The sequence below is a fragment of the Pocillopora verrucosa genome, chromosome 11, assembly GCF_036669915.1.
Source record: "Pocillopora verrucosa isolate sample1 chromosome 11, ASM3666991v2, whole genome shotgun sequence".
Lineage (NCBI taxonomy): Eukaryota > Metazoa > Cnidaria > Anthozoa > Scleractinia > Pocilloporidae > Pocillopora > Pocillopora verrucosa.
This window is the reverse complement of record NC_089322.1, coordinates 13051209-13067607: the sequence shown is the minus strand read 5'-3', so window position 1 is coordinate 13067607 and position 16399 is coordinate 13051209. Positions and strand designations below refer to the sequence as shown.

Sequence of the window (16399 nt, the reverse complement as noted above, 5' to 3'; positions counted from 1 at the left end):
GGTTTTTTTTCAACTGGGTCGATGATAAGCAATTGTTGGATGAAGTTGAGCACGATATCATGAATTATTAATGCAGTGCGCTGAGATAACATGTTAAAACCGAGACAAAATATTTTTTTACTACCAAGTTTTTTAACACTTCTCTCTAAAATTGCAAAAGTTCAAGAAAACTACACAGACATGCGGCTTGGAAACTAGGTAGACAGTGAACTCGGGATGATAAATTGTATATCGATTGAATGCTCTCGACCAATCAGATTTTTCATGGTAAGTGTGATGCATAATGATTAGTGGCGGCCTACGAAATGAGTTTAAAAGGCTGACGATTTGAGTATTAGTCCTTTCCCCTTTCGTTCTGGCGAGGGGCGAACACTTTAAAGGTCAGCTTTTGAAACTCTTCACGATGGCTAATTTACGTTTATCAACTCAGATGAGGAAACCTTGTGTCTTGTAATACCCCACTGTTTAATAGAGACTCGCCACCTTTATTTATTTATAAAATCAGTATGTCGAGAGTTAATCTGCTACAAGTTTTCAACATCACGACCAAGGAGATATAATGTATTTCAAACAATACTTGGAAATAAATGTTTGTCTCGTCACATTTTTTTATCACTAAATTGTACTACAATCTTGCTGAAAAGCTATAGGAATAAATATTGTAATGAAGTCCTGTTCATATAAAGCTTTCGGTTACGATTTATTGCCACATTTCAGGCCCAGAAAACAGCGTAGTTTGTACAAACCGAAAAGGAGACTTTGAACCACAGGCTGCCCAACTAGAATAAAGCCGCACACAAGACCGATTGAAAAACCCGGGCTGTTGTTGTAATCTATGTAGGAATAGATGTATGGCTCACCACGAGCGTTAGTCGCATCAACTGCCCAAAAGATAACAGTTGTCAACAGATAACAAATACCCAAGACCAATGGATAGACAACATGGAGAATTCTGACAGGAACGCAGCTCAGCATTATGTCTGCAACAATCATAACACTGTTTATCAGATGGGTACTCACATCCAGACCACTAGTTGTGCCGCCAAAAATTAGTGTCCAGTACAAAAGGGTCACCATAATGGCAGTATTGGCAGCAATGTTAAAAACGACCCATAATCCCTTGTGATACCACGACATCTTCACTGCGGATTTATGGACACTATCGCCCAGGCCTTCTCCTCCCTCTGCGTCATTGTCATGGTTGCCAATAGCCTTCATTTGCATGTCCACCTGGTTGTTTGTGATTCCAAAGTGATGCAGAACGCTGACAACAGAAGCCCACAAGAAATACATCGTCACAAAGGTAAAAGCCCAGTTTGTCAAATAGATGAACCATTTTTCTGCGCCATTAGCGGGATGGAAACCGCTATATATGATCCAACCCAAGCAATACGCGCTAAAAATACAGCGATATGCCGTCACCAGGGCAGCTGGGAGCCACTAAGGAAAAGAACAGGAGAATGTGTGAATTATTGATATCAATACCCAACGAGAACAAATATTTTTGCCCTCTCACGTGACGTGCAAAACAAAGAGCTCAAATGAGGCTACTCTCTCGACTGAATAAATAATTCATATAAAGCCGAAGGTAAACCTCTAAGCGCTTCACATTACGAAAGAGGGAGAAACAAACAGTTCGAATAAACATTAAGTGCTTGAAAAAAAAAATACAGCTTTGAGTGACAAATAATTACTCGTCAACAGCGAGTTTTATGACGACACACTTGAACATCTCTCACACCCAATCATGTATCAACTGTGGTTAATATTGCCACAGGTTGACAAACATTTTTTAGATAGTACAAGTTCTTAATGAAGAAAATTCTCACGAATAACAGCTAATAATCTACAGTGAACAGCTCACCAGCAAATTGATAGATCACCTAATATGTTTAAAATGCTCTTTGCTGTAATCAAATTTAGGAAGTGAAGTAGAGCCGACGTGCAGATAGGACACACAGCGGCACGCTGGGTTCCATCCGCTCCTAGATTTTCACCCATAACTCCAATAGAACAGAAACAACTTCACTCGGCCAAGCGATTTAAGGAATCAATAGAATTAGACCATTTCTGCTAAAATTATTTGCTTTAAATATTAGCGTCAAAGTTATGCAAAATCGATCGAACAATAACACGCTTGAAAACAAACAACTGGTACGAATATCAACAGGATGTAGGAACACGAACATTGAGTGCAAGGGGCTGACATCAACACATAAATCCCCCTAATGGAAAATTTATAACGTGGCAAATGTGAGAGCTAAAGGTCAGCGATCATCCACTGAACCCTTCGGTCAACTTTTTGACTTAATAAAGCTAGTTATTTATTCGCATTCTTACAACATCCATGAAATAACTTAGATATGCACTCACCAGTGATCGGATGAAATCTTTGGCGTCAGAATGATACAATTTGACTTGAGACAAACGAAACTCGTCGCGGCACATGATGGACACTTGGTCAGTAACTACTAAATAGGATTCAAGTATACACCAACTCACTGGTTTTGATGTGCGTAAACAAACTTCAATTGTCACAAACGGTTCTTTGACGTCATGCGCCAAATACGCATTTCCGGTTCCAACCCAGTCTCTTCATCCACAGGCATCTCTGATCTCCAGCCCATCCGAGTCATTTTGGCTCTTTATCAACGGTATGGTCGCCATAGAGCTGTATATGAACGGAATTCGTGGGATTCCGGTTTTAACTACGCATGTTTACATTGTTTAGTTATTGCTTTCGGTTGACTTCTGCGCGTGTTCAAAATAAAGCACACGGTCTGCTACGCTAGCGGAAGATGAGAAGAACTCAAGATGATAAGACTCATTGTAACTAGTTGAAAGAGTAATTTTTAAATCAGAAGAAAATAACGAGATTTTTTCCAGTATGCCCTCCGGTGCTCCGAAGTTTGGAAGTGAAAGAAAAGGGGCTAGGGGACAGGTGATGGCCTTTTACGCAGCTTTTACGCTCTTTAAGAAATTTGACAAAAAAAGTCCGGCAGTGCTGACTTGAGTGGAACAGTCGAACTGCCAGACGTTTCAGTTATTGGCAGACCGTGTCCGGCAGTGTTCGAAGAAAATTTTCTAAGTGTCACGCTTGTATCTCTTCGTACATTGTGTACAAGGTCGGTGACAAAGACAACGTTCGAACTTTTCCACTTTCTTGAAGCGCTTGAGGATTCTAAATAAAGGTAGAAAATTATTCAGGGAAAATTGGGGTATTTCAAATAGAAATACGGAGTTATTTAAGGACCGTGTCCGGCCGTTCCATTGAAAGTGTCAAGCACTTAGATGGCTTCGCTCGCTGTATACAGGGTTAGCGAAAAACATCAAGTTCGAAATTTTTGGCTGCCTGGAAGCGCTTGAAGATTTTAAATAAAATTTGAACATTGTCGTTTAAATATTTTTTGGATTTCGAAGAGAAATATGGGAAAATATCGGACTGACGGACGTTTGGTTATTTTAAGACCGTGTCCGGCCGCAGGACGCTTAGTCACTTCGTATTTGGCATGATCCGTGATCCAGTCCGTTTGTTTTTAGTATTACCAAAACAGCTTTACGCTTCCAAAACACCGTGACTTACTAGTTTGTGTGCTAGTTTATAACTAGCGCGAAACAACTTGGTTTTGGCAGCCCGAAAACACGCCACTGTTTAGGACATGGGCAGACATTTGACCCCTGTGTGCAGAATCCCTCACCTTTTAACCCTGTAGGTGTGCAGAGCTTTGGACGAGATACAAAACAAGAATACTAAACCGCAAGATACTACACAAGAAAATATTTCTGTCAACGTCGCGATTTAATCAAAGATGCAAACTTTGGATACCAGTCTACCTCAATGCAGGAACATAAAAACCTATAATTTATTTGTTCTGGATGGAAATACAGAGTTTCTACTGTTCGATTATTGACGACTTCTCATCCTGTTAAAATGACACCGCAGTGTAAACATTCCGAAATTCCACAACTGAGCCAAAGGAAGCCCAACTAGTGCAATGACAGTGATTGCTAGAGCAGTAATATATGGTTTATGCCCATAATCTAGGAGTGGATAAATGTGGTCTTCGCCATTGGTGTCAGTGCCACCACTCTGCCAATACACCACTGTAAATATAACGTATATAATTCCATACAGCTCAGCGTAAACCACATGGAAAAGACATACGGGAATTGAACTAAGACAAGTTTCTATCAACATAAAAACCGAGTTCATTGCATGAAAAGCTATATCTATTTCATGAACAGCGCCTCCTGAATATAAAAAACTCCAGAACACTACTGTTACAACAGGCGCAATGTTTGCAGCGATGATGTAAAACAGCCACGTGACTTTGTGATACCATGTTTGGCAATAATCTACGGTTACAACAACCAATGGAATCTCACTTTCATCAATATCTTGAGCTTGTGCCGATGCTTCGATTTGTTCAGTATCCTCATAAGAGTCATAATACTGTTCTTGCTGCGAACCATCCCCTGAGTCACTTGATTCAGGAGTCACACGTGTGGTATGTGAATAAGGATCTCTCTGTGAAGACGTTTGTTCCTCTGGAGTGCACGCATGCCCTGATTCATTATCCATAAGTTTACCATGATGATGTGCCCAATATATAAGAGAAGTAAGAGTGCTGCACACAAAGTAAGTAGTCACGCACAGAAAAGACCAGTCTGTTAGGTAAATGAGCCATTTCCAAGTGTTGTCTCTGATAACACTGTAGATTATCCAGCTAGCGCAGTACAGGGTAACCAAGAGTCGATATCCTACAACACATGATACAGGGAGCCACTGTGGAAACAGGAAACAACTCAGGTTTATTTTTCAATTTTCGAGTCAAGTGGCCGTCGCTCTAATGCAAATTCGCTTGACGGGAGACAAGTGCGACGGCGGTATACAATACGTGGCCTGTCACGCTCGTGCCTTTCCATGCGTCAGGGCCTGTTCAACAGACTATAAAAAGAATACGTGACGGGCATTTGGTTCGGTGCTAAGCCTGAACGATAAGATTGAAAAAGCCGTTCTTCCGCAATAACTTCTGCCTTAACTGCCTCTTAATTTAGCTGTAACATCAAAAAATGCTTGGGCTTGTTTAAGACTCGTAAGTTTTATGATTTTAAGATTCACAAAGCAATTGCAACCCCAAAGTAATATGCTTTAACACGTTCCCTTTGTCAGCGACAAGTACGAACACTAATTTTAACCGGCATATTTACCTCTGCCCTTTTCTTTCGGCATAGTTTAACGGAGTAAATTTTATCCGGTACAACGAGCATATATTACTGATAATATTTTCCGCTTTACAATGACTCGCAAAAGGAAAATCTATGAATATACGAACGTAAACAGTTCACCCAAACATCCTCACCGGCGATTCAGCGAAGACTCTGCCATTGGGGTAACTCAACCTGAAATTCCGTAGACGAAACTCTCTTGTGAACACATCCATTGTAAGCGACATCGACGACCGCATGCTGTTAAACTGATCGTTCCATGAGAGTCACGAGTTTTTGTCACAAGCATTCAATCATCAACGGTTCAGTCATTTTCTGTCACGCAATAGGGACGGCTACCGGAGGTAAATTTGCATTAGCAAGCATGCACACGAGAGCTCCTCTCTCGCGTGTTTGCCGTCGTGGTCTCGTCGAGGACGCCATTTAGCGAGTTTCGCCGTCGTACGAGAACGTGAGTATTTTGCATCTTGTTTTGACATGAAAAACGTTGTAGTTGATTCCATTTCCAGATATACTGATGGGGATGTTTATAAACATCATATTTTTGGTGTTTTTGTTGTAAATGACTTCAAAAGGAAAAGATATTTATAAATGTATTCATTGTGTATTTGTTTGTTTCAGTCGCCATCCATAGATGCTCCCGCGCAAACGTTAACTACTGCGAGGAAAAGTAAATCAGTGTAAGTATTAAAAATTGAAGAATTCTTATACTAATCAAGTGTTCAAATCGATTAGAGAGAAAAAATAGAAGGATAAATTGATGTTAAATAAAATTTAGACAACTCGATAATAGTCCATTTTACAGTTGTGTGCTTGGTTGCTAAGCCTTTGAACAGGAATGAGTCTAAGGGTGACCTTGTTATGATACAAACCTTGTTGTTTTTCAATTGCAAATTACTTTGTTATCATGCTAACTAGATACTGGTCTCTATCACAACAAGGTCACCTTCAGCCTCACTCCAAATAAAAGGCTTGGCAACTAAGTACACAACTGTAAAATGGCCTATTGTTGTTTACCTCTTGTTGAGTTATACTGTAATTAAACATTTCAGTCCGGATTCACATATTCCGTTTTATTCAAGAATTGATTTTGATTATAATCTTCAGGAAGCCAATAGTGTGGAGTACTGTACACGACGAGATGTTATGCAGAGAAATATTGGTTGCAGATCCCTTTACTGGGACGAAAAAGGGTACAGTGACAAGAGGAACTAAGTGGAAAGAGGTCGCCGAAAACCTAAAAAAAATTCAGCAAGGTTACTTTAAAGTTGACAAGCGGGCAGTCCGAGATCGTTACAACCTCCTTTCAAAGGAACAAAAAAACTGAAAAAACTGAAAAAACAAACTGAAACGAGAAGAAAAAGAAATTGGAATCGAAACTGATATGAAAGAATTTGAAATGGCATTAGAAGAATTAATTGACAAAGAAGATGCAGCTGAGACCGAGCAGAGGGTTGTTGATGACCAGAAGAAAACGAAGGACAGTGAAGACAGGAAAAATGTTGAGAGCGTTCGAAAGAAGGCTATGGAAAGACTTGGACAAACACAGAAAAGGAAAGCAGACGAGAGTGAAAGCGATGGGAGAAAAAGGAAGAAAAGATCAAGCGGCAGCGACACAGTGAGCTTTCTGAGAGAGAAAAATGAACAGGCACAGGAAATGCAAAAACAGGAGTTGGAGTTGAGGAAACAGCAGCTCGAGGTTGAGTCAAAGAAGCAAGATAACTTCATGCAGATGATACTAAATCAGCAGCAACAGCAACAAAGACAGATGCAGGATTTTCAGGCTCTGATGAGTATCCAGACAAAACAGCAAAAGGATTTGATGCTAGCCCTTGTTTCTAAGTTAGTAGAGAAGAAATAAAATATGTAACCACCATGTTGTAATCGAAAAGGGCATTGGTGGTAGCACAAACAAAATTTGGGTTTACAAACTTAATTTTTAGCTGTTTTGCTGTTGTTATTGTTTATAAATCAGATAAGCTTTTTTGTTACTTGCTACGTAGACAGTAGTAAAGAATTTAATAGTCTACCTTGAATTTACACAATTTACAATTGCTGCCACTCAGTGAAGGTATATAGTTTATTTGTACATCATCACTTCAAAATGGTACTGTTGTTGTTGCACTGTAGTGGTTGCACTTTTAAATATTTTCAAAGAAAATATTGTGTTGTTCATCACACATATCTAGATAAACATTTGAAACATCTGTCTGGAGTAATCCTGTGAAAGAAAGACAGATGTTGTATTAAAATGATATGGATTTAACATTTCCATCTCTCTTTTAAACTTTGAAGTCATGTGATATAAAACTATTTTTGATTTTAGTCAATAAAAATTTGCACTGATCAATAAAAAGTATGGTCATAAAGTGAAATCCTATACAAAATACTCTTCAAGGGTTGGGGGATCTAGATCAAAAAATTCTGAAGTTTGAATTCCATTAAAGAAATTAAGGGCATTGCGAAATAGAGCACTGAAATGTACGTTTTCCCCACGGAGCTTAGACCAATTTTTAAATTCTTATGAAAATCCATAAATTTAAAATAGTTCACAATGTCGCCAAAGAGCCATTCTACCGATTCACGCACAGCACTCATGGAGGAATTGAAGGCTTGCATGGCAGGAGTTAGAACTGCGTTCCTGAAGGGAACTTGCAGGTGGATACGAAGAGGGTAGGCAGGGTCACCGTAAAGGCACATGGGTTGACCAGTGGAAGAAAATGCAAAGCGCTGTAGATCATTGAGTAGTCCGGAATCTGCCAACATACCGGCATCGTGTTTTCTTCCTTCTGCAATAAAATTGAAAACCAAAACGGCAAATTCATAGTCAGAACCCAAAATTACAAACATGAAGGGTTTTGAACACTTAGCAACAATTTTATTTGAGGTATATTCTGAACCACAGACTTACCTACAGGCCCGTACATATTTGCAATCATACCATTAGGCAAGGTAAATGATTGCAATTTTAGTGCGTGAACCCGCTTGTGACCATTGTAGACGACTCTTTGTAATTCCCCGGGACGACAGATTAGTCTCACAGTTCCATCTATGAACCCTATACAGTTATCCAGTGCTGCACCTTTGTTATGGATAGCTTCAGCATACCTCTCCAGACTCACAAGATCTAGAATTGTATTGTTCCACTGACTTATTCTATGACCATGTGTGTTGTAAATGTGATACAAAACAATGTTGTAAATCATGCTCAGCTCTGGTATTGGTCGCCCGAAACGAGGTATCAAGTCAGAGTAGCGACAAGGGTAAGTCAGTCGCCTTAACAGCAAACAAAGTCCTTCTATTCCAGGAGCTGTTGTGCCTTGGCAAAAAAATGTTTCAGGAATATCCAATGATTCTGCTAATCGGGGAATTTCATTTTTCTGAAGCGAAATTCAGATTTGCATTCCGTATCATCCATCGTATCCAAGTCGAACATTTCGTACTCTTCGTATGGAAATTCTGGATTCTTCGAAAAGTTTCCTCCATACAACAAAACAAATTCATCATCATCGATCGTTATGGCTTTCCAAGAGAAGATTCCTAGCGTCTTTAAAGGATGATATTGCTGTTATAAAGCGAAAATATCGGGATCGCCGTCGTACACGAAAACAATACCCGCTTAAGTATTTTGTTTTTGGCGGGCACGACGAGAGTCGTCCCAGTCTTACTCTTCCAGTACCGTCGCCGTCCTGGCTTCCCGTCCTGGTATCTTAAGGTCCCTAATGTTTACATCGTCTCAGAGCCATTGTGTGTCGGACTATTGAGGTTTGTACTGAAGATCATTGGGTTTGTATTGTTTCCTTATTCGGAACTGGTTAGCTTAAATGACCACCACAAACCGCATAATATCAAGCCAAGCTTTAATAATTATTCGATCTAAAAGAATACATTTATTATTTGCAATCAGAACAAACGCAAATCAGGTCTTTATCTCATAGCAAAATTAAAAAACTTCAATGTGAAATTACTTCTGTGACGGGTCGTTACAACAGTGTCACTTTACAAGTTAGCAGATTCTCCAGGTAAGCGGATTTAGACAGAGAAATAATAACAAAAACAACTTCTTTCTCATTTCGATTCTGCTGAAAAACTGATTTTAAACATAATAACCTAACGCTTTTAAATTAATTTGTAGAATTAAAGTCAATCACGATTCTCGTCATCGAATGAATCTATCAATAAGAGGCAACGCCTACTTGATAAACGGAACATGTAGTGGGGATCATCCAACCCTCCCCCTCACAGCGAGATAAATAAAATCTCTTACAGAGTGGTACTAATGCTAACAGACGTTAATTAGTTCTTTATAATAAAAAAAAACTGATTACAGTGTAAGATAGAACAAAACAATACATAGCCTGCGAGCAAGACCTCATTAATAGTACTACAGGACGTGCGTTTCTCCGCCCGTGAGAAGATGAGACGAGTCACCGGAGTCGGGGAGACTCCGAAATCTCTAAGATCTCTCAGATCTCAGAAAGCAGTTTTAGTAGTACTTTTAAGCGAGTTTTTGTAAATTTACCAGTCAATTAAGGCATAAGATGGCGATTTTTATCCTTATTTTAAAATACCCCTATTCAGTGGAACTTGTATCAGGCGGTCGCTCTGTATCAAGCGGTCACCCTGCCACTCCCCGCATGTGACCGCTCAATACAGGTTCAAATACACCAAAAAGACATAATGCTTGCGTTGAAAGAAAAAAAAGCACGTAAGTTGAATCTATTGGCATTCGAAGGCACTCCGAAATTTGGCAAAAAAATACAAGCCTAAAACCATTAAGGAGAAATGTCCAGTTCCGATTCAGGTTCTTTTTTCCGGTTAACTGTTCAAATTAGTCGATTCCAAGAGCGGTTCAACTTCAAGCGCAGCTCGTAAAGTCCAAACAGAAGCAACTGCGACATTGCATTACCAACAAAAAGAAACAAGCAAATAATTACAGCAGCCCTCTTTGGATGTCCACTGTAGTCAAGAGCAGGGTAGATGTACGGCTCGCCATATGGATTTGTTCCCCCACAGGCCCAGTAAATAATGGAAAATATCATATAAACAGTGATGAATATGATTGGGTAAATAACGTGCAATAACTTGATCGGAATAGAGCTTACCATGATGTCGATAACAATAAGCACAGAGTTCAGAGCGTGCGAATTCAACGTTACGAAGTCAAAATCTCCAGGTTTGTAGACTAGGCTCCAAAACATCACGGTCACTGGAAAGGCAATGTTTGAAGCGATGTCACAAATGATCCATGATACCTTGCAAGCTAATGGAAGTTGTGGTTCGACACTGAATATGAATTGTTCGTCATCAGAGTTATCATCGCTTTCACTTTCTTCCTCGTATTCTTTGTTACTTCCTTTAATGTTCATTCCGTTAATGTTACTTCCGTTACTGTTACTTCCGTTACTGTTACTTCCGTCACTGTTACTTCCGTCACTGTCACTTCCGTTACTGTTGGGCTGTACCGTTTGGTAATAATACACAAGAAACGCTTGAGTGACAAAATGTAGATTAATGAACGTGTAGCTCCAATTCGTGAGGAAGATCAACCATTTTAGACCCTGGTATTGCCTCTCAATCACAGCAAGTACTGTCATTGCTGTAGTGTATAGTGCCAGGACCACTCGGTATACAATAAAAGCGCGGCCGGTTAGCCACTAAGATAGGAAAAATTATAACAAAAAAATAAGTGAAGCGCCTCGTAAAAACTTACACAAGTGTAAGTGTGTTACGAAGTTCATGAAAGGTGGGAAAGAAACAGGGGACTACTAAAACAACATAGAGCGGACAAGCTTAACATGAGGAGACTATCAAATGGCTGCCATGTTATTAATTGAGAGCGAAGTTACTTATTTCCAACTTAAGCTGGAGCGTGTCACTTGAGGCATGATACAGAATTGTTGCAAGCCACTTCATAGTAGGTATATTTTCCATTGTCTAATTTGAAATTTTAAACGACCGAAGGTGGTACAGAAAATCTACAAACTTGTTGAATCAACGATGGAAATCTGCCAATTACTTTAAGTTAGTCACGAGGTCTCAGAAGTGACTCAGCTGCAGATCAGAACAAGAGGTCATTCTGCATCAGATGTCGATTAACTAGACGTACAGCACCGGCTATTGATGATGAACTTACCATTGACGAAGAAAAATCAGCGATATCTGCATCACATGGCCATAGATTTCTACGACGAAACTGGTCTTTCAAAGATAGGCACATGATTTGTTTTATTCGTAAAAGCTCATGAACCTGAAACCCGAAACTGAAATGAATGGTAATGAGCCTTTTTGGACGAGTCTTTGACGTCATCAAAGTAACACAACATAACTTAACGTCACTCGGTACGAGTCGGCGGATTATTTTTGGACTTTTGTCAACTCGATGTCATCGTGCTGAAAATGTCAGGAAAGTTCAGTGATGCACAATGAAATGCTTTTAGTGACAGACATGTGAACAACGAGAATAACCACAATTACTGATGTTGCTCTCTGTTCCTGCCTGAGCGGAGTTCATAAATGTTTCCACACTGTTTACAATGCATGAACCTTAGCTGATAGGACTCTATGGAAGCAAAAACTGCATTAAAATACTGTTCAAAATACAAAATCATTCAATCTAACATCGCGTTTTCTATTAAGATAGCGTGACAGTTTCAAACGACTCCTTAAAATTGTGAAATTGTGAATATTTAGCTCTTCTTTTGGTGGCTGGACCGCTATATAAATGGCGTTTTAAACCATCCTTATCTTTGAGTATTTTCTGCTTGGCAAAATCAGAATGGAACAAACCTTGCTTAATATATTTTGGCTTAGACGAAGTAACTTATAGATTTATAAATTGCAGATGGATACGATATGAATTATCTGTTTTGTAAGATTAGGATTGATAGGCTTAATCTTAAAATCCACGCTTGCCAACATAGCACATCTAAGAACCGGAATCTAGTCATGACAGGTTAATTCTCCTGCTGGATGGCATAAAACAACGAAAAGCTTTTCGCGGAAGGCAAAAATTGAAATTGTATCCCAAGTTCTAGGCCAAGTGTTCCTTCTTTTTTTTCCTCCATAATATAATACGTTAGATTTGAAGTGACGGTCACTGTTTCAAAAAAATGCTAATCAGGTGACGTTGATGACGTCAGAAATAAGCGATGAACACCTGTTTGTCTGTTCTTGTTATCATCATTTATTTTTCGTTCGCATTATTTCAATATCACAACACTCCGCTCCTCTGTATAGCGCTACTATGGCCCCTTGATCCGTTCCAAATCAGTTTGTCGCTTTGTTTTCGAGTGTCAAGTTATACTGCACAGTTAGCACCTAACTGTTCCAACTGACACTGCATGGCGCAGCGAACAAATTGATGCTCACTGAAAATTGACAACAAATCCGATACCTGAGCCGAAGAAGCACTTCACTTCATGAATCCGGAGTTTACCGAAGACTGAGTATCCATAAGGAGATAATTTTTTATCTTTTTTCTGATGACTTATACCGTGTAACTTTTTTATTCGTACGAGAAAATAAGAAATTTATGGCGGCTACAGCAAGACGAATCGGACTATCGACCCGCTTCGGAAGAAAAACATCGAGAGAAGATGACAGTAGCAATTGTAAGTCAAGAAAAATCAGTTCTGGGAGGCAAATATCACGGGAAGAAAATATTAATACTTTCTCTGTCAGAAAATCATCTCGAGGACTTCAAGAAGGTGAAATTCACTGCCAAGGGGCTTTGGAGGCAGCGTATTCTATTTCACGACCAGAGGCACATAGTTCATTTGATACAAAAGGAACAAGAATCAGACGGAAGATATCAGTGTATGCGCGTCCAGAGTCACTCGAAAGAGAAGTTAACCCGCAAGGGACAAGATGGCAAGAATTTTTGATGAGATATGAACCGATAATATTATCCTCTTTGGTTTTATTGATTGTGTCTGTTTCTCTTTATATCGTGTTCGTTGAAAGACAAAGTTTGTTTTCAAAATAAGAGACTTACTCGGTGATTAAAACCCTGAGTTGCAATAATTTTAATTACACGTTCTTCCAAAGAAGACTTCAAATGTTTATTGCCGGATTACAAATCATGTGATCTGTTCTACCGAACAAATTACTCAAAATAAAAATTTTTAGAAGGAAAAAAAAGTTCATCAGTGCTAAATAAAAAATCGCTGTAGACGCGATGATTAATTTCCCTGTAAAATCAACACAGTCTGGTCGCGAAACACAAAAACCGAACGCAAATAGATATTTCTTTTTATTTAGCTCATCAACTGAGCTGACATTTAGGAAAGGTTTGTTATTAGCAGACCGAATGTTCAGACCCTCAGACCGTTTCCTGGCAAATTGCTCCGTTCGTGTACGTTTTTTTTTGGGGGGGGACTTTTTTAATTATTATCGGATATTTCCATTTTGCGAAAAATTCGGGCAGCTGAACATCATTGAACTTGAAGACGCTTTTAGACGTACGACAAGTTGTTGATCTTGTCCTTTTCAGCTACATCTCATTACGATCTCTGCCAACAGCGATGCCGCAGACAAAACAATCAAGTAATCCACATAACAATAAAACAATGACTGATGAAAGGCAAGGAAAGAACAAAGGTATTGCTATAAGCTCGTTCGATGCTAAAGCAGAGAAGCAATCAAGGCAAGCTATCGACAGAAAAGTGTTGAATAGCCAAAAAATAATATCCTGAGGTATGAATTTCAATTATTTATTGCCTGGGGGAGGGAAGGGGTCGAGGATTTTTGGAGGGGATCACATGGTTTTCAGGGGTACGAGGGGGGGGGGGGCAGTCGTCGCTAACAGAGTATGAAGGGGGGACTTTTAGGAAATTAAAAGCTAATGGGGGGGTCATAAGAACACTACAGAGCGTATGGGGGGGGGGGGAACAGGTAAATTTTTTGGCTCAAAAAAAAATCCTCAAACCCCTGTCCCACTCCCTTACGCAATTAATCATGCTCGGTCCCTCAAAATTGTAGAAATTTTCAACACGTAGTTGAAACATTTGTTAGCTCAGATGAGGGCAGGTGCGAACTGAATGGTGTATGCTGTATTTCCCTCGATCATCAAGCACCATGCAAAGTTCTACGGTTTTCTTCACACATTGAGCTTATAAAATTTCTGTAAGAATACATTTTACCTCTGTTAGACTCGATTTACGTTCGCTTTGACACACTGCATCCGTTAACGGCATGTGACGTCAAAAGTTTCTCATCAAACTTGATTCCAGTGTCTTCCAATAAAACAATGACCGATGAAAGGCAAGGAAAGAACAAAGGTATTGATATAAGCTCGTTCGATGCTGATGCAGAGAAGCAATCAAGGCAAGCTATCGACAGAAAAGTTTTAGAATAGCCAAAAAATAATATCCTGAGGTATGAATTTCAATTATTTATTGCCTGGGGGAGGGAAGGGGTCGAGGATTTTTGGAGAGGATCACATGGTTTTCAGGGGTACGAGGGGGGGGCAGTCGTCGCTAACAGAGTATGAAGGGGGGGAGACAGGTAAATTTTTTGACTCAAAAAAATTTCCCTCGATCATCAAGCACCATGCAAAGTTCTGCGGTTTTCTTCACATATTGAGCTTGCAAAATTTCTGTAAGAATACATTTTACCCTTGTAAGACTCGATTTACGTTCGCTTTGACACACTGCATCCGTTAACGGCATGTGTCGTCAAAAGTTTCTAATCAAATTTGATTCCAGTGTCATGCCAAGCGTTATATAAAAGTTTTTCATCAAACATCTATTGTAATACAGCAGTCTTTGAAAGTAATCCATGCAGTATATCTTCAATTCACTCTGTGCCCATCTTATAGCCGATCAGAAGCAACACTAAAAAAAAATCACGCCTTGGTCGCCCACGTTTTCCCGCGCTTTAGTTAGTCTAGTTGTTTTTAATTTGACTCAGTTCTCATTGGCTCTTAAGGTGACTCCTCAGAAAAAAAAAAATTAGCCAACAATTTTTTTTCAACTTTCTTTAAATGTTCCCTTCCAATGCTTGTTTAGAAAAACAAAATAAAAAGATAGGTTATCGTGCTTGTTTAAGAGATATAATGGGCCAAACCTATCCAATTTATGCCTGTATTGGCACTAATCACGCGCGTCATTTCATAGCTTCAAAGTAAATTTTGCGTCAACTAGAAGCAAGGCTTTTTACAGTAACACTTGATAGGTACAAGGTCTCAAACGAATGTAAAAATTTTAATATACATTTTGAGGACAAATCGCCCAATATTAAACGACTTCGACATAAAGAATCGTGCATCGAGTCGTCGCTTAAAAGGACATAATTTGCGAGTAACGGGCTTCGTGCACGCTAAGATATATCTTATTTTTCCTTCGATTACTTCCTTATTTAATTTCTCCATTTTAAAGGGAATAATTTGAACACCGAAATTATTCGATAAAAAAATATACGTAATCGTGCTCATTTAAGAGCAAAAGACCATCGTACCTCTTTACCTGGTCCACTGATTGAAAACTAATACAATGTTCTCGGAATGCGCGCGCGCTTATCAGCCTGATTTCGTGATTTTTATGCTCAGTACAGCGGATTTTCCTCTCCTCTGATTGGCCATTACGATCACTATGGTTTTGAATTTGGTTTTACGACACCCAATCGGAAGACGCTCTATACATTTGTGGCTTTGATTCTGTTACGAAAGTATGTGTGAATTTTTAATGAAACTGCATTTCGTGAACTTTTTTTGCGGGAGTCAAAACAAAAATTGCTTTCCAGAAAGAACAGATTTGCAGTATATCGGACTAATCCATTTTCTTTCAAAAACAATAGACTATGTTGTTCAAAAGACGTCTGGTCACTTGGATAAACATTCCTCTTTTGTTTTTAAGATACCTAAAGTAAGTTTCATTTAATGCTGAGACAAAAGAAAGTTTGAAGAGTGGTGACTCCGGAATTTAATTTACAAACATTATAAACCAAATAACCGACTCCCTGAGAAACAAACGACCTTGATTGATTGAAGTTATAAAAAATATGGAGAACAGTTTCATGTGAAAAGTTGTTCTCACTGAAAATCTTATTTCAGTTAATCTGAAATCGCCAAAAAAAGCGTCAAAATACAAACACGAAAAGCCTTGCTATTCTTGGTTACGTAGGCGACCTTAATCCGTTACCAGGCAACTGGTGACAAACGAATAATTGA

The 16399-nt window shown here is 39.2% G+C and overlaps 4 protein-coding genes and 1 pseudogene across 5 annotated transcripts; 1 reads left to right on the top strand and 4 right to left on the bottom strand.

Annotated features, from left to right (window-relative positions):
- Positions 1–182: 182 nt before the first annotated feature.
- LOC131794425 (protein rolling stone) lies at positions 183–2541 on the bottom strand. The gene is made up of 2 exons (XM_059111950.2): positions 2374–2541; positions 183–1440 (listed from the first exon to the last, which is right to left on the bottom strand). The coding sequence occupies exons 1-2, from the start codon at positions 2446–2448 to the stop codon at positions 694–696; spliced, it is 822 nt and encodes a 273-aa protein (XP_058967933.2). The 5' UTR covers positions 2449–2541; the 3' UTR covers positions 183–693.
- A 1249-nt stretch (positions 2542–3790) lies between these two features.
- LOC131794426 (uncharacterized) lies at positions 3791–5538 on the bottom strand. Its single transcript, XM_059111952.2, has 2 exons — positions 5364–5538; positions 3791–4786 (listed from the first exon to the last, which is right to left on the bottom strand). Exons 1-2 carry the CDS (start codon positions 5466–5468, stop codon positions 3905–3907), a joined length of 987 nt encoding a protein of 328 aa, XP_058967935.1. The 5' UTR covers positions 5469–5538; the 3' UTR covers positions 3791–3904.
- A 100-nt stretch (positions 5539–5638) lies between these two features.
- On the top strand, positions 5639–7559 carry LOC131794430 (mRNA export factor GLE1-like). The gene is given in 3 exon segments (XM_059111954.2): positions 5639–5680; positions 5851–5909; positions 6337–7559. A coding segment is annotated over 1 exon segment (720 nt). The 5' UTR covers positions 5639–5680; positions 5851–5909; positions 6337–6370; the 3' UTR covers positions 7091–7559.
- A 47-nt stretch (positions 7560–7606) lies between these two features.
- Positions 7607–8975, bottom strand: LOC131794395 (uncharacterized; annotated as a pseudogene).
- A 113-nt stretch (positions 8976–9088) lies between these two features.
- LOC131794411 (protein rolling stone) lies at positions 9089–11745 on the bottom strand. Of its 2 annotated transcripts, XM_059111933.2 has the most exons (3): positions 11366–11745; positions 10335–10886; positions 9089–10121 (listed from the first exon to the last, which is right to left on the bottom strand). In XM_059111933.2, exons 1-3 carry the CDS (start codon positions 11537–11539, stop codon positions 10056–10058), a joined length of 792 nt encoding a protein of 263 aa, XP_058967916.2. In that variant the 5' UTR covers positions 11540–11745; the 3' UTR covers positions 9089–10055. The 2 variants fall into 2 exon arrangements, with proteins under 2 accessions (XP_058967916.2, XP_058967915.2); XM_059111932.2 differs by having other exon boundaries at positions 9089–10886.
- Between the last annotated feature and the right edge of the window lie 4654 nt (positions 11746–16399).